Raw genomic sequence first — 18,242 nt, forward strand, 5'->3', positions numbered from 1 at the left:
CAGTCTTGTGGACTTCGCTGTCCGGGTTTCAAACCTTGATCCTGAGATCTCAGCCCCCTGAGTAGGTAGGATGACAGGGATGAGCCACCAGCACCCAGCTTCTTATCCAATGCTTGATCTTTGAAGCTGTAGCTACACAGAGAACATTTGGACCAAAGTTTTGACACAGGTTGGATCTTCAAAATGGCTTTAGTTTCATAAGAAAATGGGTTTCAGAGATGGAAAGAAAAATGGTTGTGTTTCTCCTCAGCTATTCACTGTCGAGAAATGCAGATGACGTTTCCAGCCAGGGAGGACCTGAGACGGAACACACATGTGGAGTCACCTACACACAGACACACGAAACCACATTTCAAAAAGGAGCTCGCAAGGAAAACAGAGCAGATTAAAAAGGATTACGCGTTCATTTTCCTTCTTTGCAGATTCCGCGGCAGGTCTTCAGAAACCCCTCCATAGAAACCCTGCAGCGCCTCCTTCGTGTTCCTGGAAAGCACACTTGGCTCTGGGAGTCAATTCGCTTTAAAGAAAGCACTTTGTCCACCTTTCAAATTCCAAGGACGGAGGAAAGCGCGTATTCTTATTGGTCCATGCTTTGGGTTCCCATGGAAACAGCCCCCCACAGCCCTGGGAAAGCCGCGTGGTACAATCCCTCTTGGAAAGAGCTGATTCTGCAAACTAGAGGGTGATGGCCCAGCAAGGGCCCGCTGGTTAGCTACGGGGCTGGGTTCGAATGACACGAGACACAGAATTTCTCCACATAACAACAACAACAAAAAAGTGGAAATCCAGAAAACTCCAGGCCAGCCTCTAAGAGGAGCCCCTCAGACACCGGCTGCAGACCACTTCCAACCGTGTACTCGGAAACCAGAGCCGAGAGGCCAAATCAGTGAATCGGAGTAGAACTCTTTACACACAAAATAATTTGGTTCAAAGATACTGAAAGGTACGCCATGTTGGTGGGCGGGGGAGCCCGGCGAGCTGAATCCCCAAAGAAGAAAGGACGAAAGGCAAACCTAAATGGAGATGTCGATATTTTCCAAGGGACGTAGTGTACAGGACCCACATTTATAAGAGTACACAGCCTACAGCATTCAAAAGTTATCACAGCAAGTTTCAAGAAAAACACAAAGAGTGCATAAGGCTTTCTAAATCTCCTGAACACGGGTCAAAGCCAGAAACGTCGTCTAACTATAACGTCTTAAAATGCACATTTCCAGAAAGGCATAGGATGGCGTGTATGCACCTTGTTGATTTTTTCACTACTCAGTTGGGGGTCGGGGGAAGCCTCCTAAGAAGAGTTTTACTAAATGCCATTACTAATTTAAAAAAAAAAAAACAACAAAACAGACAGCTGTCATAAACAGAGTGCTTGTCTTGAGTCGGAATAACTGGATTCCATCTGAAGCGAGTCGGAATCCTTAAGACTCCGTCTTTCCGCAGCGCGACGCCACCTTGAAGCCAAGGAGGAAGCAGACAGAGCTCTGTCTCCTCGGAGCGCTTACCCCCACCAGACACCCCCGGGGCCGCGGCGGAGGGTGGGAACCGGCCTACGCCGCCGCCGCCCGCCTCGTCTGCAGAGACGGGACCCGCGGGATACCCTGCTCCACCTCGCCTGCCTCCCCGGGGCCCCGACGAGACCCCGGCATCCAGCCCGACACGGCGAAGCTCAGTGGGGCACGTAAGGCAAGATACACGTTTAGTGAGAAGAGGGCCGTGGGGGCCGGGGGGGGCCGCGCTTCTCCACGCAGGGCGGGGGGGGGGGCCGCGCTTCTCCACGCGGGGCGGGGGCCGCGGCGTCTAAGTGGGCAGCGGGTCGTCGTCGCCTTTGCTGCACTTGCACTTGCAGCAAAGGACGAACGGGGTGGCCAGGAGCAGGAAGGGAGAGGCCACCAGGAGCAGGAGCCCAAATCCAGCGAAAATCCCCACCACCTGCGGGAGGAAAACCAAAGACGAGAGGTAAGAAGGGCTGCAGTGCGGCTTCCCTGGATGAAGCAGCCAAGAAACCCCACAACCACCTACGCCCCCATCTACCCATTCAGCCACCACACACCTATCCATTCAGCCACCTAACCGCCCCCCGCCCACCCCCGTCTGCCTGCTCGGCCATTCCTCTATTCTCTTCTCTCCATCCACTGAAACACCCATCCCACTATCTACCCAATCCATGCATCTAGACATCTATCCATCAACTGTTTACCCAGCCGTCGATTTCTCCAACAACCATCCACCCACCCTCCTACCACCTGACCAGCATCGAGTCACCCACCAAGTTCCTTCCTTCCCCCCTCGCTTTCCCTCCTCCCTGGATCCCATTCTCCTGCTTGCTTCCCCTCCTCTTGCCTTCCCTTCTCTCCATCCCTGCATCCAATTAACCAAAGACATCCCTAAGACCCCCCCCACCCGACCTAGAACATAACCTAGGCGCCGAGTTCACAAGGGCACCTGAAACTTGTGCCCTCCAAGACCACCTTGTTTGGTAGAGACCAAGATCTCTCTCATCCGTGGATGAAATACTCTTCAGGTTGCACCTGAGTGATGATGGTGGCTTCCATTTGTGGGTGGCCCCCCGAGGGGGAGGCTGATAACGGGGAGCCCCGGAGGGCTAGCCTACAGAAAAGACCGGGACTGCTCAACTTCTGTGAAGGAATGGGAATGAACCCGATAAGGCACAGCTGGTAGTGATGTCCATTTTGGACTTCCCTAGTGTTCCAAGCATACGAGGGATTGCCACATGGATTGATTGTTGTGTTCAAACCTATTTATCCCTCGCTGTGTGTCAATGCTGAAAGGAACAAGCTCCCAATGACATGCTGTCATCTAAATCAGGCAGCGCCGCTGTTCCGACTAGCCTGTCCATGTTCCTCCTGGCTCTCATGGAGTTAGACCGCCACCCAGTGGTTACAGCAAGAACGTCCGTGAGTGCCCTGGGCCCGGGCTCAGAGGCTAACGTCATTCTCCTTGGGCCTGTTACCTCCCCTGCTCTTCAGCTTGGCCACAGGAGACATCCTTTACAGACCCACACCCATCCACTGTGGGTCACGGAAAGTGTCTGCCTGGCCTTCCCAAGGGCCAGCCTCTGCCTGAAATGAGCCGCTTATTAGCCAAGCTAGACCTGGGCGGAACATCTTTCTTTATTGCTCCGAAGAGCCCGCATCGGTTAGGGCTTTCCTCTGGCAGGCGCCGGGGCGTCCTGTTAAGAGAATATCAACCTGCCAGCTCTTCTCCCTGTTGGCTTGACTCTGGGATGGCAGTTGGGTAATGCCAACAAGCCCTCCACAGCTCAGCAGTGCCGGTGTCCATGGTGAATGTGCAAGAGGGCGGGCGTCATGGACTGAGGCCCACCTAGGGGACAGTGGCACTAGAGAGCTCGTGGGAGCTACGGCTGGGAGTAAGAAGAGTAACGGGAGCGTGTGTGCGGAGAAAGCCCGATGCCAGCAGAGAACTGCTGCCGGGCGTTTGCATGATCCTGGGTGTGAGCTGAAAGCAGACAAGACACAGGATGCTGAGGGTTTGACATCACACAGTGCTCTTGTCCCAAGACAGGCCAGGGCCTGCCCTTTACTTTCCCTGATCTCTACTATATCCTGATAGCCTTTATTTATCTTCTGCAACATGCCCTTCGACCTGTGAATGGAGACGGCCCCAGGCTGACATGTATGCCTCTTATCCTTTAAGAGGAGACACTGAGGAAAGCTGGAGTGCGGTCTCTTCACCATGGGTATTGCTTACGTGTCCCCAGTGTCCCTTTCTCCTCTCACTATCCTCTGGACAGATCTGGCAGGGAGTTCAGCAGCTAGTGACACGGGAGCCACCTCTCTGAGCAGTGTGACATCAAGCCTGCCCAGCCTCCCTCCCCCCCCTGCACCCCGGAGATCTCTGGTTTCTCTCAGCCGCGCTGGGATATCAAATGCAAACTGTTGCCACAGGAAACCGTACAAATCACGTCAAGCCTTGAGAGGAGAGCGACGCCATGTTTTGCTGGTTGTTTGTTTACGGCACTCTGTCTTCTTGCTCGGAAGGGTGCTAATACAGTGAGAGCCATTTGCAGGAGTGTCCGGAGGCGCGGGAGACCCACATCTCCTGGAGCCATGTTAATGACTTTCACGTGTGAGGGCGAGAGACGCGTCACAGAGACAAACCCTCACACGAGTGACAGGCGATGCTGTGAGGACGTCACCCCCGACCCGGAGCGGCAGCCCGCCCGGGGCGGGTGGGGGGTGAGCCCCGTGGGCACCGTGAGCCGGGCGTGAGCCTGCGTGGTAGAGGAGCCGCCTCCGCGGCGCGCAGGAAACTGGTGAACGCTAGGCCCGCGGCCCCCTCTCTGCCGGGGGCTGTGGACCCCACCCCGCGGGCGTCACGATCGGGACTTGGGAAGCAGAGCAGCCTGGGGAGCCAGAAGGCTCGGCAGGGCAGCGCGTGGGGTACAAGGTACAGGCAGCCCGGGTCTGCCTGACCCTCAAATAAACGTCAATGGCCGCTGCTTGCAGGCTGTTGGGGCCGGGCCGGAGGAGGCGGCGAGAGCAGACCGTAAGGACAGACGGACGACATCTAGGTGGGAGAGACGGGGAGCAGAGGGGGTCAGAGAGGCCCGAGAGAGGGAGAGCTAGGGAGAGGGAGTTCCTCCGAGACTCGGGGCCGGCCCTGGCTGAGGTGTAGAGAGATGGTTGGGGTCACGTGCAACGTGGGGACCCAGAGCGCCGTGAAGAAAGCCTTCTGAGGCCGCAGCCCGGCCCTTCGCGCCGCTGCCCTGAGGCCTTCGGTGGCGTCTGCAGGCCCAGGCGATGTTCCGCCCCACGGCGGCCAGGCCCAGGTTCTGAGCCCGCGCCGGCCCTGGCTCCTCCCCCGAGGTGAAGCCCGCTGAACCCCAAGCCCCGTGTGCTGGGCCTCGCCCCGATCGTCCGCCCGGTGGGTCTGTCGGTGAGAAGTACGTCCTTGCTCCTGGTGCTCGTGCTGCCTCGTGATCTTCGGAGCTCCCAGAGCCTGGCCCCACACGGGGAGCCCTCCCTCCCTTCCTCCCTCCCTCCCTCCCTCCCTCCAGGCCACGGGCGCCGTCTGTGTTGGGTTTCGCTAGCACAGAGAACACCGGGGGCCCCGGGATGGGGGGGGGCCTTGCCTTGATCCTTGATGGTAAAGGCGCACCAACCCGCAGGGGGGGCGCCCCCCCCCCAGGACCCGGGTTCCTCAACAAGTGCCCGTGCGGGGACCTCACGTCTGCTGTCTTGCCCGTCACAAACGTGGGGCATTTTTGGGATGCACCACATAACCCTCTGGAACCTTCATGGGGTGGGGGGCTCCTGCCCGCGCCCCCCCTCCCCCGCTGCGTGGCACCCGGTGGACCACAGGCAGTGCTGAGGTTTCCCGGAACCCTCTGCTCCTCCTCTGACCACACAGGAGGGCACGGCAGTGTGGACAGCTTCCGGACAGTGTCCACGTTGCTCAAGCGCCTCCTCTTAGCGGTGTCGCCGGAAGCCACTGCTACCAACGGCCCGAGAAGACATGGCTCGTCTCTAGCCAATGCCTGTGCTGCCGGCACTGTGTGGCCGCCCAGGGGACCCAGAAAGGGCGGCCACCGTTTATTCCTTCCTCTCCCTCTCTTCTGTGGCCTCCGCCCTGGGAGCCCAGCCGCCATCTTGGTGGGAAGCTCAAGGCCACCTGAGGAGAGGGAAGAGGATCTGGCCGACGGGTTGCAGGTTCTGTCACGGATGGAAGGCTGTCTACCCAGATGGCCTAATTCAACTTCTCATCTGCGCAGCCTTTGTGGGTGTAGTCAAGCGGAGACATGTGAGGTGCGCCTTAACCCACTAGGGCTGGAGTTCTTACCTAGGTGGAGAATTTGACCCCAGAGGCTGACGCAAACACACACACACACACCCAGAGGGAACCAAGCGTGAGGCTGTGGACAGAAGATGGCCACGTGCAGGCAGAGGGCAGGAGTGACGGGTCTCAAGTCCAGGACGTGAAAGAGAGTGGGCCGGGCTCGGTGCTGGAGCAGGGAAGGAGGAAGGAAGGGGGAGGGAGGGAAGGAGGGAGGGAGGGAGGGAGGGAGGCCAACCCGTTCCAGAGGAAGCACGGCCCCGGCCAGTTTGCAGAGCTTCGTCCCAGCGAAGCGGACACCACAAAAAGGGGGAAGGAAGGAGCGGCACTGAAGCTGAAGGGGCCCCAAGGAAGGGCGACGTCGGCGAAGTCAAACCCACTCTCTAGACCACCGGCCGGCACACAGGGGCCCTCGGGTCAAATCAGGCCACTGTCCATGACAAGTCTTTGCGGGACAGGGAATGGGACTTGCTTGAGGGTGTGGTTAAGGAGGGGACAGCACCGCAGGCCCTCACTCTTCGAGGGAGCCGCAGCTGGGGGCGGATCCAACCCTGCCGCCGTCTGCCCGGAGTGTGCAGACCGCCTGCAGAGGGCGCGGCCCCGGCCCTTCCCGGCTGCCCCTCCCACGGCAGGCAGCTGGCCCACTGCGGGCACGCTACCCGGGAGGCTGAGATCCCACGATCGCAGTGCGAAGCCAGCCCAGGCAGAAGAGTCCGCAAAATGCGTATCTCAAATTAACCCCACACAGAGAAGCTGTGGCTCAGGTGGCGGAGCGCCAGCCTAGAGCGAAAAAGCCCAGGGGCGGTACCCAGGCCCTGTGTTCACGCCTCAGCACTGGCTCGAGGAGGAGGAGGAGGAGGAAGATCCGACGATCCGACGTCTAAGCACGGCTTCGTACGAGAGCCTTTATCAGCTCCCCGTGTGGCGGAGACATCGAATCTGGGGTGCGGTTCTTCCTTGCTCTGTCTCTTCCTTCTTACCAACTTGCTGGCCTCAGCCCCGCTAGAAAGCTCGTGACGGGGAGCACCCGGGTTCACGAACCACGGCGGGCAGGCGGAGCGCCGCCAAGGCCACCGTCGGCGTGACGTCAGAGGCCGTTCCAGCGCCAACGGGGAGAGACCGCCCGAAAGCCTGCTGCAGCCCGGCCACGGGCTGAACCTCAGCCCGGCGAGACGCCCTGCCCGGAGTTCTTTCTGTACGGCGGACCTGCGGCGCGCCGGCAAACCGAGAAACACACACACGCACCGCACACGTACGCACACGTAGCACACACACACACTTCCTCTCTCCTGGGAAGAGGGAAGTCGCGAAGAAGCGCGAGCTCATCACCTACCTGCGTCCGATGCCAGATCACAGACGCCCGGGAGTGGCCCAGCTTGTTCCGGCAGGGCCCCTTGTCATAATGGATCAGGAGGAAGTCGTCCTGGGAAGCGCAGACAAGGCGGGGGTGAGTGGGGTGTGGGCTGGCTGGGGTCCCCCCATTGAGCCTTCTCTCCGTGCGTGCTAGGCGGTGGCTAGGCGCAGGGCAGGCCTGCACCTCCCGCTCCCCGCCACCAGAGGGCGCTGTCCAGCCCGCACGCTGCGGCCCAGAGGCTCGGGAGGAGGAAGAGAGAAGGTTGCACACACAAAGTGCAAACAGGCACCGGGGCTGCTGCCTCCTGGATCCCACGGGATGAGTCTCCACGGATCCTTCCAGCCCCCCACGGGGGAAGTGCTGCCCTTCAGCACACACCCCCAGGGCTGCTCCCCGTCCCAGGGGCGGCCCGGGAAGCGCCTCCCACCACGATTTCTGGTCAGACCGAGCTCGATCCCCTCCAGGCTCAAGGAGCAGCTAGTTCGCGCCTCCTCCTGCACCCCAACTTCCCATCACCAGACCCTCCGCGGCCTGGCCCCACGCCGCGGATCTGCCCCTGGCCCATCACCGCCTGGCGCAGAAGCCGGATGGCTATTCCTGAACACAGAGAACACCCCACTCGCTCCCTGGGGCTGCCCTCTCCCCCGCCCCCCCGGGGCTCCTGGAACCACAGGAGAGGCCCTGCCCACCCCTAGCCGACAGCAGCACCCGCCAGCACAGGAATGTTTACTCATGAAACTGACAGCAAGGAAGCAAGAGCCCAGGGTGATAAGAGAACCAGGGAAGATGCTTTTCTGAAAACAGGCGGAGGTGGGGAGCAGCTGGCCGCTTCTGGCCTGCAGATCACCACGGTGCCAGCAGCCCCCCCCCCCCCCCCCCCCAGAGCCGGCGGCTGGTCCTCCACTGCGGAGGGCCTCACATCCCGGAGAAAGTTATTTTTCTGGGGAAAAATTGTGGCGGCAGCAGATCAAACAGTCTATGGTTGCTATAAGCACTTACAAGATCCTTCCTGCCCGGGGAACACCCCAAGACTCCGCCTGACTCCACACCCAGGACCGACATCAGCTCAAAACACCAAAAAGCACCCCCGGTAATGCCCTCCAGCCAGATGAACGGGCGACGGGGCACACGCTTGCTGCGCAAAATGGAAGGCCCACGGATGGCGCATGCGCGGATGCGTGGGGGAGACCCCTGGTGGAGGCACCTGCTGTGCACCGCGTAGCATGCACGCCACCCTAAGAGGATGCACTGCGGGAACTGCAGTTCACCACCCCTTGCCACTCAAAGCTTCCCATCCTAAACCTCCCGCTTCCCGCCCAAGAGAGAAACCCGCTGACCCTGCTCTCATCTCCTGTTAGCCTTCCATTGTCCCCATGTCACCCCGCAGGGCCTTGGGACTCCCGTGCTCGGGTCTGCTCCCGTGCCGGGGAGCACACTCCCACCGTGGCCCTACTTTACTTTTCATGCCAATAAACCCGGGCTTTCTCTTATTACTTGCATGCCTAACAGCTACCACCACCCCCCCCCCCAGTACCTGTGTAAGAAAAGGACTTTTGCAAATGGGTATGTAACTCTTCAGGAACACGTATATGATTTATACAAACAAAATACTCAATACTTTTAAGAAGGGCAGATATTTGTCCCGTCCAAGACTCACAAAATGCTTTTGTTTGATACATATTACTTCTCTTGTTCTTCTACCATACATGAATTATGTTTTATTGTGATTTTCCTTCCCTGCGAATAATAGTCTGATTAAATTCACTTTCTTTATTACTAATTCTTAGCCTCTTCTTGATGGTGCTGAGCTTGAATCCAGGGCTCTGCACCTGCTAGACGTGCATAACTGGAAACTTTCTACTGAGCCGTTGCCTCCGCTGTCTGAAAGGTTCTGGATTGCTGGGTTTCCATTTTGATGTGAGTCTATGAATTTTATTGGGTTGGAGTCCACTTGTGCTTTTATGACTATGATGTTTGTTTTATGCAATTTGGTGTGTTGATGCCAAGTACAGATGTGTTTACAGTCATTATGTCATGATGAATCATCCCTTTACCATTATCAAGTGAAATTCTTTGCCTCGTCTAGTTTTGGCTTCAGGTCTGCTTTCTCAGAAGTGAAGACAGCCAGCCATTCTTGCTTATATCCAGGCTATGCATGCTTGGAAAATCTCTACCCATACTTTTGCATTAATTCTGTCTTTACCTGTATCGCATATTTCCTACAGGCAACAGATGGTTGTGGGTTGCTTTTTAATCAAATCTGCCGCTTTTGTTTATAGAACTGAGAGCTGGGGCATTCAGAGTTATGCCTGAGAGGTACATAATAACTTGTCTGGTTATTCCCTACTCCCCATTTGCTCATGTACTCATCTAAAGGTGATTCTTTCTTGTATTTTCATTGTTGTTTACACAGTTCTTCCTCTGCATATAGGATTTCTTTAAGTATTTGCTCCAGTGCTGGCCAAGTGACCATGAATTAATTCCTTTAGTTCCTCTTTATTCCGTTGCTTCTTCGTTTACAAGGACAATATTGCTTGGATACGGTTATTTGAGTTGGCAGTTATTTTCTTCCAAGCCTTGTAAAGGTGGTTGCATGCGCGCCTTGCTTGGGACACTCATTTTGAGGCATTTGCTATTATTCTGGTAGATGATGTGGTTCTTGTATTCTGCAGCTTTCCTTGTGCTTTCCTTGTTTTGTATGCCAGACATTTTATAAATTGCTTTTAAGAAGTGTTTGTTTTTTTCTTGTCTTTTTCCTTTAGAGTCCCAGGAGCGGCTGTAGAAGGACAACCATCCGTTTCTCAAGACTTGGGCTAGCTGCTGCTGTTCATTCACTGTATATACTTTTATGCCTTTTGCTGGCACCTCCGCGGCCCTCATTCACAGGTTTGGTCTTTGACCAATGTCCTACATATCTTGCACATTTCACTCATGGTTCTTTTTTTCCTCTTGTAATCACCTGGATATTTGAGTACATCTGTGCATTTTTTTTTAAGTCCTGGGGAGATTTTGAACTGAATTTTATTTGATTTATTGGGGCTTTTAGTTTCAAAATTTTGACTGACTCTTCAGAATCTCTCTATAGTTAAATGTTCTTTCATGTCCCACATGGTCTTCATTTCTTCCAGCCCTTCTTCCCCAACTTTTGGAACGTTCTTGAAAGTCAGGTATTTGCTCATGTCCTCTGTAACCAATCATCCTTAAAAATGATTTTTCTGAAGTGACTGAGACTTTGCCGCCTTCCCCATTGCTAGTGTGCTCTGGTGTGTAGCTGGTGAGTTTTAGGGGACTCATGCCACCTTGTTTTTGCACGTTTCTTTGGACTGGTATTTGTGCACTGGCTGGGAGGTAGTCTTGGCGTTCGGAGAGGACCATGAGTGGACTGAGCTGCTATTTCTCACCACGGGTCAGGGGTGTGGCTCAGTAGCCTAGCGTTTGTTCTCCGGCAATGGTCCCAATGGCTGGAATTGCTCCGATTAAGGTGAGGCAAGCTGCGGTCTTCTATGGAAGGGCTTGGGGGCCACTTTCACTATAGAACTTCCCTTCTTTATGAACTAGAAACTGCACACGGCTACAGAGACACTAACAGCCTATGAGACAGGCAGTTTTCTACTTGCTCCAAGAGCTCCTCCCTCCCCTTCCACTCAGTATGAGCTTGTCTTCCTAGAAGCAACAAATATCCAGGCTTAGGAGTGTTCCCCAGATGTGCCCCAAAGTGTGTGTGTGTGTGTGTGTGTGTGTGCATGTTGGGGGAGGGGCAGGGAGAACAGAGCACTGAATTCCGCACAGGCAGACAATGTCCACCGTCTGCTTCCTGCTGGCAGGAAGAGGAAACTAGATGGTTTTAAAGACTCAGCTCCACCTGCTAGTAAATCCTCCTGGGAATGCACGTTCCAGAAGCAGGTTTCCACGGCTTTCGATCCTACCCAGACGTTGCCTTCCCTGTGGGATGGAGGAAGACGGGGACGCCCCGAGGCCCCGATGGCTGGCCTCTGTGTTCTGGGCTACAGGGCATTTCTAGGAGAACGGACACAACGCAGCGTGCGGGATGCCACGTGCTGTGAGGACCTGGTGGGAGAGGACGAGCCACTCCCCGCTCGGGGAAGGAGCTGCCACCCCGCCACTCCAAGTGCGTCATGCCGCGGCCGTGTGGACGGCGGAGGGGCGGCGGGGCGGCCTGGGGAGCCCCGCGTGTGCCCCGAGTGACCCCGGCGGGCTCCTCCTCCCCGAGCCGCTCGCCCTCCACAGCCCTGCGTGCGCGGGGAAAGCTGGGGGCTCCCGGCAGGGAGGAGGCCCCGCTGGAGGGGGAGGAGGGCAGGGCCGCCCCGGTGTGTGTGTGGGGGGGGGCAGGAACTGGGCTGTGGGGGCCAGGATGTGCGGCGAGGGGACTTCAGGGCGCACGCGCCCACTGTTGCGGGGACGGGACGGGTGGGGGCGTCCCTCTTCCTCCCGGTCACGCGCGCAAGCAGCAGGAACCACGACGGCTCCAGAAATCAGCCTCTGCCTCCCTCCGTTCCTACCCCGGCTGCGCAGAGTCCCCGGGCCTTCCCTCCTTCCTCCCGCCAAGGTCACCAAGACGGGTGGACCGCAGGCCAGGCACGCGCCATGGAACTCAGCGACCAGCTCTCAAAGAGCCCAGAACACAGGGAACGGCACGGAAGACTATGGAGGGCGGAAACGATGCCGCGGCGCTTCTGTTGCTATTCTACGCATGCCCTCCATCGCTGCATAAAACCAGAGAACGGAAGATCCGACTCCGCCTAAAGCCAGAACGGAAGATCCGACTCCACCTAAAGCCAGAACGGAAGATCCGACTCCACCTAAAGCAAACAGATCCTGTGACCGCCCCATGAGGCCTGACCCACCAGCGCAAAGGAAGCCTCCGAAACAGAACCACGGCCACATTTTCCCAGGGTGGTTCAGCTACATCAGATTTCACAGTAAGTGCAAGCCGTCTAAAGCTGATACAGAGACAACAGGCTCTGCGAAGCACCGCCAAGAGGCGCGGTCCACCTCGTTTGGTCCACGGTGGCCGGTACGTCGCACATCCGTTCCTTCATTGGAGATTCTGTTCCGAGAAGGACAGGCAAACTCCCCCAGTTCTTCCAGGCCGCCGGGTTCCCTGGGCACTTTTCCGTCGCGTTGGCGGTCTGGGCCGACTGCTGAGATCCATCAGACGCCGAGCTCAGCCTCTCGCCTTGCACAGACACCCAGCCGCCGTGACACCAGGCAGTGAAGGGAAGCACAAGCGGGCCAATGGCTCCTTCACACAGGTGAACCCCGACGACGAGACAAAGGGACTGGGACCTCCCCCTTCAATCAAATCCCATGGCTTCATACTAATGTTGAGGAATTAGATGCACTCATGTTTGACTCCGGGAACAGAAGAACGATATCTTTATCGTGACACCGGACTTGAGTTACTGGGACTTTTGCTAATTGCCATGCTCAGTACATGGACCTCTCTGTGATCACCTCATCGTTTTGGAAAAGTAGGCACAGATACGCGCTTCTCACACCTGACGCGATCCGTCGCCATTTGGGCAGGATTCCCCGTTCTAATGCGAGCGAGGGAGGAGCACCTGAAGCGCTCAGGACAGCAGGCCTGAACTCCAGGGGAAGTGCGGACTTGGCCCGGCGGTGGCTTCTGATACGAACGGTCAGAACACACTCGTGTGCTGCACTCTAAACTCTCCTGTCAAAGCCTGGACGGGCAAGTAGGGGCTGCACACTGAGGACAGAAGAACTGTGGGGGAACCCACGTTAGGCTCGAAACCTTCCCGCACTCAGAACACGGTGCCCCGGCCTCGCCCCGCCTGCCTCGTGAGGACACGAGAGGGGGCGCGACGTGCCCAGGCCCCCGTGGCCCCCGAGCCGCGCTGTCCCCCTAACGGTCCCGGCCCAAATCCATCGAGTGGGCCCAGCTCTGCCCTGGGGGTGTCGGGTTAGATGAGACAGTGAGTGAGGGACCCCCCCCCCACCGCCACCTCCCTCCACCGCAGCCAGAACCTCCCCCCTCCCCTCCAGGAAACGGCTGCCCTCCCCCCCTCCCCCCCAGCCTGCCGCTCAGGGCCCAGCACCGCCCACCCCCCCCCCAACCCCCGGCCGCGCGGCACTCACGTCCAGCGACTCCAGGCAGTACCAGCAGAAGGCGTGCTTGCAGTTCTTGCACATCATCTGCGCGCAGCCCTCATCCCGCTCGATGTACACCTTGCACTTGGGGCACCGCTTGATGGGCGCGTCGGGCTCTTCCATCTTGAAGGCAGCGCTGTGGGGGGGGGGGGACACTGCGTGAGGGGCCTGTGGCAGGTCGGGCTGTCCCTCATACCTGGAGCAGGCACCTGAGACCCTCCCCCGCCCCTCCCAGCTGTGCGGCTCTCTCTATCCAGCGTGGCCTCCCCTCGGGACTCACCCCCCCAGTCTTCTGCAGCGTTAATGCTTTCTTCCAGGTCGTGGCTTCTGCCCCCGGCCCCCTGCGGATGGAGTTGGACTGCCCTCCTCCTACCTGCGACTTCTTCATAACTCGGATCCCGTGAGCTCTACCACGCATGCGGGGCTGGTTGACATGGATCTCACGCGTGGGTGAGAGCCAGCCTCAAACTCACTGCTCCCCATCCCGGCCTCCCGAGAAGCTGGGATTACAGGCGTGAGACACGGTGCCCAGCCCGAAATTCTCTTTAATTAATTTAAAAGCCGACTTCGGGCCAATCTGGGCTCACAAACTGTCGCCGAAAATGGACCGGGGCCGTCGCTACAGCCAGCGGTGAAAGTGCACCGTCCAAGTCCCAGGCCTTACGGTCTCGAGCCAGGAGGCCTCACGAATGAGCCACCCAGGAAAAAGCACTCTCTGCGGCACCTCCCGGAAGGAAGCACCCCGCCCTCCTCCGAGGCCCCGCCCTGGCCCCCCGCCCACGCCGCCCGGGCGGCTCCCCCGCGGGGCGTACCTGGTTTCCCCGGGCAGGAAGGTGATGGGCATGGTCTCAGAGCAGCCTTGGCCAGGGTGCCAGCTGGCTTTGCAGACGGAGCAGAACTCGGCGCTGCAGGCTTTGCACTGCACCTGCTGCGGGGTCTGGAGCCCCAGGTCCTGCAGCTGGCACACGGCCTGGCAGGTGGGCACCGGGCACCACATCCTGCAGGGGTCGAAGAGCACCTCTGGGAGAAGGACGCGGAACGGGCACATCAGACGCGGCGCTCGGGTCCCGGCGGCGGCTTCAAGGGGCCCAGGAAGCCGTCGCCCGCCGCGCTCGGCAGGGAGGAGGTCCGGGAGGGGCCGGCGGCGGGGGGCTCCCCTCGCTGGTGCCCCTCCGGCCTTCCTCCCTGGCGCTCGCGGGCGGCGCCCCCCCCCCCATAGGCCGGCGTGCCACGGCTTCCACGGGCTTCTGCAGAGCCGTGGCCGCCCGTCGGGCTGGGCTCGCTGCACACGGCACCACGACTGCATGTCGGCCTCCTTCCTGGAGGACGCAGCCTCCTCGAGCCGGGCCCGCACCCCCTCTTGGGTTCTCACCGCGAGGCCCGAGGCTCCCACACACCCCGGGCGGATCCCCCCCCTGCCCGGGGCTGTCCCCCCCCCCCCCCCCGTGTAGCGAGGAAAAGGAGCAGCGGGGTTGACCTCTAGGTTCACACCCAAGTGACTGAGAAGCCTGACTTAATGCAGCCAGTCAGGAAGTGTATGTTGAAACACAGGATGCAGAGCCACTCCTGTTCCTTCACAACCCGGCCCACAGGCCACGCTCCGAGAGAAGGGCCCGCGCCGCCCGTCCCGGGCAGCCTGGCTGGGGCTTCGCTGCCTGCCTTCCGTCTGACCCTCCGTGCAGCCGGCGCTGGATTTCCATGGGGCTCCGGCGGGGACCCCGGGGACCCGGCACGCCGCCGCCGAGGGGGCTTAGGAGCCGGCTTCAAAGGCCTGCAACTGGGCCCGGGTCCCGGAGCGTGCACGGGGCGGGGTGCAATCTCAGAACAGGCTGACTGTCACGGGCACCCGGCTCCTTGCCACCTGGGAGAACTCAGGCCAGGGAGGGAGGAAGAGTCTGGACACTTGCGTGGCCCGGGAACCCCCAAGTAGCCCAGTCCGCCCGGCAGAACCCGCCCCCCCTGCTTTCGCCCGGGACCTCCCCCTCCCCCTCCCCCTCCCCCTCCACCCCCTCCCTCCCCGTGCCTGGCACAGCGAGGCCCCGGACCGTCCACGCAGCTCCCCACCCGCGCTCCGTCCACGCGGCGGGGAAGGCGTCCGGTGCCGGCTTCCTGCGACCCCGTGGTCAGAGCCCGCCCGCGCCCGGCGGCCCGCCTCGGACTCCGCGCCTCCCCGAGCAGATCCGCCTGCTGCCTGGCGTCTGCGCACCGGGGACATGTTTTCAAACAAGGCCAACGACGCCTTTTCCGGAACGGCAGGAGACGCGGCTCCTAATGCCAGCCCCCCGGGGCGGCGGCGGCGCGGGCACTGTAATTTGTGTTCCGAGCTCTGTAATCCACGTCACGCCGCAGCGATGCGTGTGCGGGAGACTGGAATTACGGTTAATTTCTCCACTAACCTCGATGAGGCGAGCCCCCCACGAGAGCTCTCCTTATTAAAATGTCTGAGTTTTCCTGAAACAGATCTTACTCCCCAAAGCCTGCTGCAGGGACAAACACTGCACACCCCCCCCAACAAGCCCCCCCCCACGCTGGCTGCCACTGTGGTGCCTGGCTGAGAGGGGGGCTGGGGGGGCTCACCTCACGCACTGTGTGGGGGTGGGGTCCTGGAGCCGCCGGTTCTCCTCAGGACCCCGTCAGTGGTCAGTGGTGGACACGGCACACACCCCTTAAAGCTTTCCTTTCTAACCCCCTCTCCTCCCCTCCTTCCCCTCCCCTTCTCCTTTCCTCCCTCTCTGCCTTCCTTCCTTTTTCTGTTGGGCCAGTGCTGGAGCTGGAACTCAGGGCCTGGGCACTGCTGTCCCTTAGCTTCTTTTTAAATTTTGCTCAAAGGCTCCATCACTTGAGCCGTAGCGCCACGTGTGCCTTTCGGCTGGTGAACTGGCGAATCCGTCCTAGAGACTTTTCTTCCCTGGCTGCCTTCCAACTGTGATCCACAGAGCTCAGCCTGCTGAGTCGCTACGGCTAGCGGTATGAGACATGGGTGCCCGCCTAATTTTGCTTCCTTAAAAAAAAAAAAAAAAGTCAAGTCTTAAGCCAAGATCCAACGTCAGCCCTCCTGGGACCGGCGCCTCGACCGTAGGTAGGTCAGAGAACTCGGGCAGCCCCATCCCTACGCGACTGGAGGAGCTTCCAGACAGACAGATGGACGCGGAGAGAACACACCCGGCCGCGCACAGGGGTCCTGTGAACAGGCGCCGCGGGGCGGGCGCGCTCGGCCCTCCCCGGCTGCGGAACAGCCAGCCGGTGGAGGCAGGAGCTCAGAGGAAAGAGGAAGCCGTCTCTCCACCTCCCCCAGCTTCCGCTGGCCAAGGTCTGGGCCAGGGGAGGAGAGAGGTGGCGGGAAAACCCAGGCGACTCCAGACACACAGGACGATGCAAAGACATGGCCGTCACTTAACCTCTCTCTTGGGCTTGGCGAATGCTGCCAGGAGCTCATGGACCTTAGTTTCCTCCTAAGACCTCCTCCACCGACGGCTGGAAGGGAGGGAAGGAGGTAAACACTTGCTTTCTGGGGATATCTCCCAGCTTGTGCAAGGGCCCGGATGTAATCCAAAGCTGTGTTTTAACTTCCAACACTCTCACATTGCATTTGGACAGCACTTTCGTGGCAACGTGTCTAAGTCCTTTATTTAAAAAAAAAAATAAACGTTTAGCATAACGTTTGTAAAATATTTTCAAGGGAAGAGGTTGGAGGGGTATTTTTCTAACCGAAGTCAAATTGGCTTCACTACTTTAAAAAAAACAACTACTTTTAAAAAGCTAAAATTATTAGATCGGAAAATTTACCCAGTTGCATTTTAAAATTAATTTCCACGTCATAAAAGTTCATACTCTTATAACTCAGACAACCTCCCAGGTCCTGTCAAGATTCGCTCCAGATAATATTTTCAGAGCTCCAGAAATCCATATTAGTTGACTTACACATCACTGTACTCAATTTAGCACTGTATCACATTATATTTAAGGTATAAACTTCTACCAACGCTAGCGATATACACCTCTTAAAGAAATAGTGTTCAGGCATCAACATGCATGCCTGTAATGTCAACTAATTGGGAGATGGAAACGAAAGGCACTGCTGGAAGCCAGCCTGTACAAACATACCACCGAGATCCTGTCTCACAATCAAGCGAGGCGTAGTGCTGCTACACACACACACACACACACACACACACACACACAACACACACACACTCCCAACAAATCAAGAGGCAAGGATTGTGGTCCAAGGTCCAAAAGTAGGTCAGCAGCCAAGGCCCCTCAACGGTTCAGAAATGCCAACGTCCACAGAATCTCAGGAACTCACTCTCCTCCTTCGCTTGTTTTTCTTTCTCCGCCCACCCCCCCTACCCACCCACCCTCTTCCCTCTTCCTGCCAGTACTGGGGCTTGAACTCAGGACCCTGCTCTCACTTGGCTTTTTCACGGAAGACCAGTGCTCTACGATGTCAACTGCAGCTCCGCCTCCAGCTTTTTGCTGGTTCGTTAGAGATGATAGTCTCACAGACTTTCCGACCCGGGCTGGCTGGCTTCAAACAGACCTTAACCCTCCGATCCCAGGCCCTGAGTATGCAGGATTACAGCTGGGAGCCACTGGTGCCTGGTTTCCTGTAGTTACTTCACGGCTGTCAAGTGACAGACACTCTTACCTCCCAGACAAAGCCCCCCTCAAAGCAGCGACATCCAGCTACAGACATCACAACTGGCTCATGTCACCGGGCCACCTACCTCTTTCGAATTGCAGCTTTCGATATCTTTGCATAATTTCAGCTGCGACCATGCACTCAATCTACAAGAAAAACAAACAAACACACGAGCAGTTGTGAAATTGAGCAGAGTGCAGGAATACAGTGCAAGCCTCGGCCACCCCCAGAAGCCAGGCAGGGCAGGGTCTCCCGACACGGGGGGGGGGGGGGGTCAGCCAAGGGCACAGTGCATACCCA

General features: G+C 58.3%; 1 protein-coding gene across 4 annotated transcripts in view; it reads right to left on the reverse strand.

The window, feature by feature from the left end:
• Positions 1 to 1,754: 1,754 nt before the first annotated feature.
• Positions 1,755 to 18,242, reverse strand: part of Rnf144a (ring finger protein 144A) — a 99,846-nt gene continuing 83,358 nt past the window's right edge. For all 4 annotated transcript variants that reach the window (XM_048353462.1, XM_048353461.1, XM_048353465.1 and 1 more), the window contains 5 exons: positions 18,028 to 18,088; positions 14,113 to 14,320; positions 13,289 to 13,436; positions 7,148 to 7,237; positions 1,755 to 1,929 (listed from right to left, as the gene is read on the reverse strand). In XM_048353462.1, the coding sequence (XP_048209419.1) occupies positions 1,798 to 1,929; positions 7,148 to 7,237; positions 13,289 to 13,436; positions 14,113 to 14,320; positions 18,028 to 18,088 (639 nt within the window). In that variant the 3' untranslated portion in view covers positions 1,755 to 1,797. The remainder of the gene's footprint in view (positions 1,930 to 7,147; positions 7,238 to 13,288; positions 13,437 to 14,112; positions 14,321 to 18,027; positions 18,089 to 18,242) is intronic.

This window comes from Perognathus longimembris, chromosome 8, assembly GCF_023159225.1.
Source record: "Perognathus longimembris pacificus isolate PPM17 chromosome 8, ASM2315922v1, whole genome shotgun sequence".
NCBI classification, from domain to species: Eukaryota; Metazoa; Chordata; class Mammalia; order Rodentia; family Heteromyidae; genus Perognathus; species Perognathus longimembris.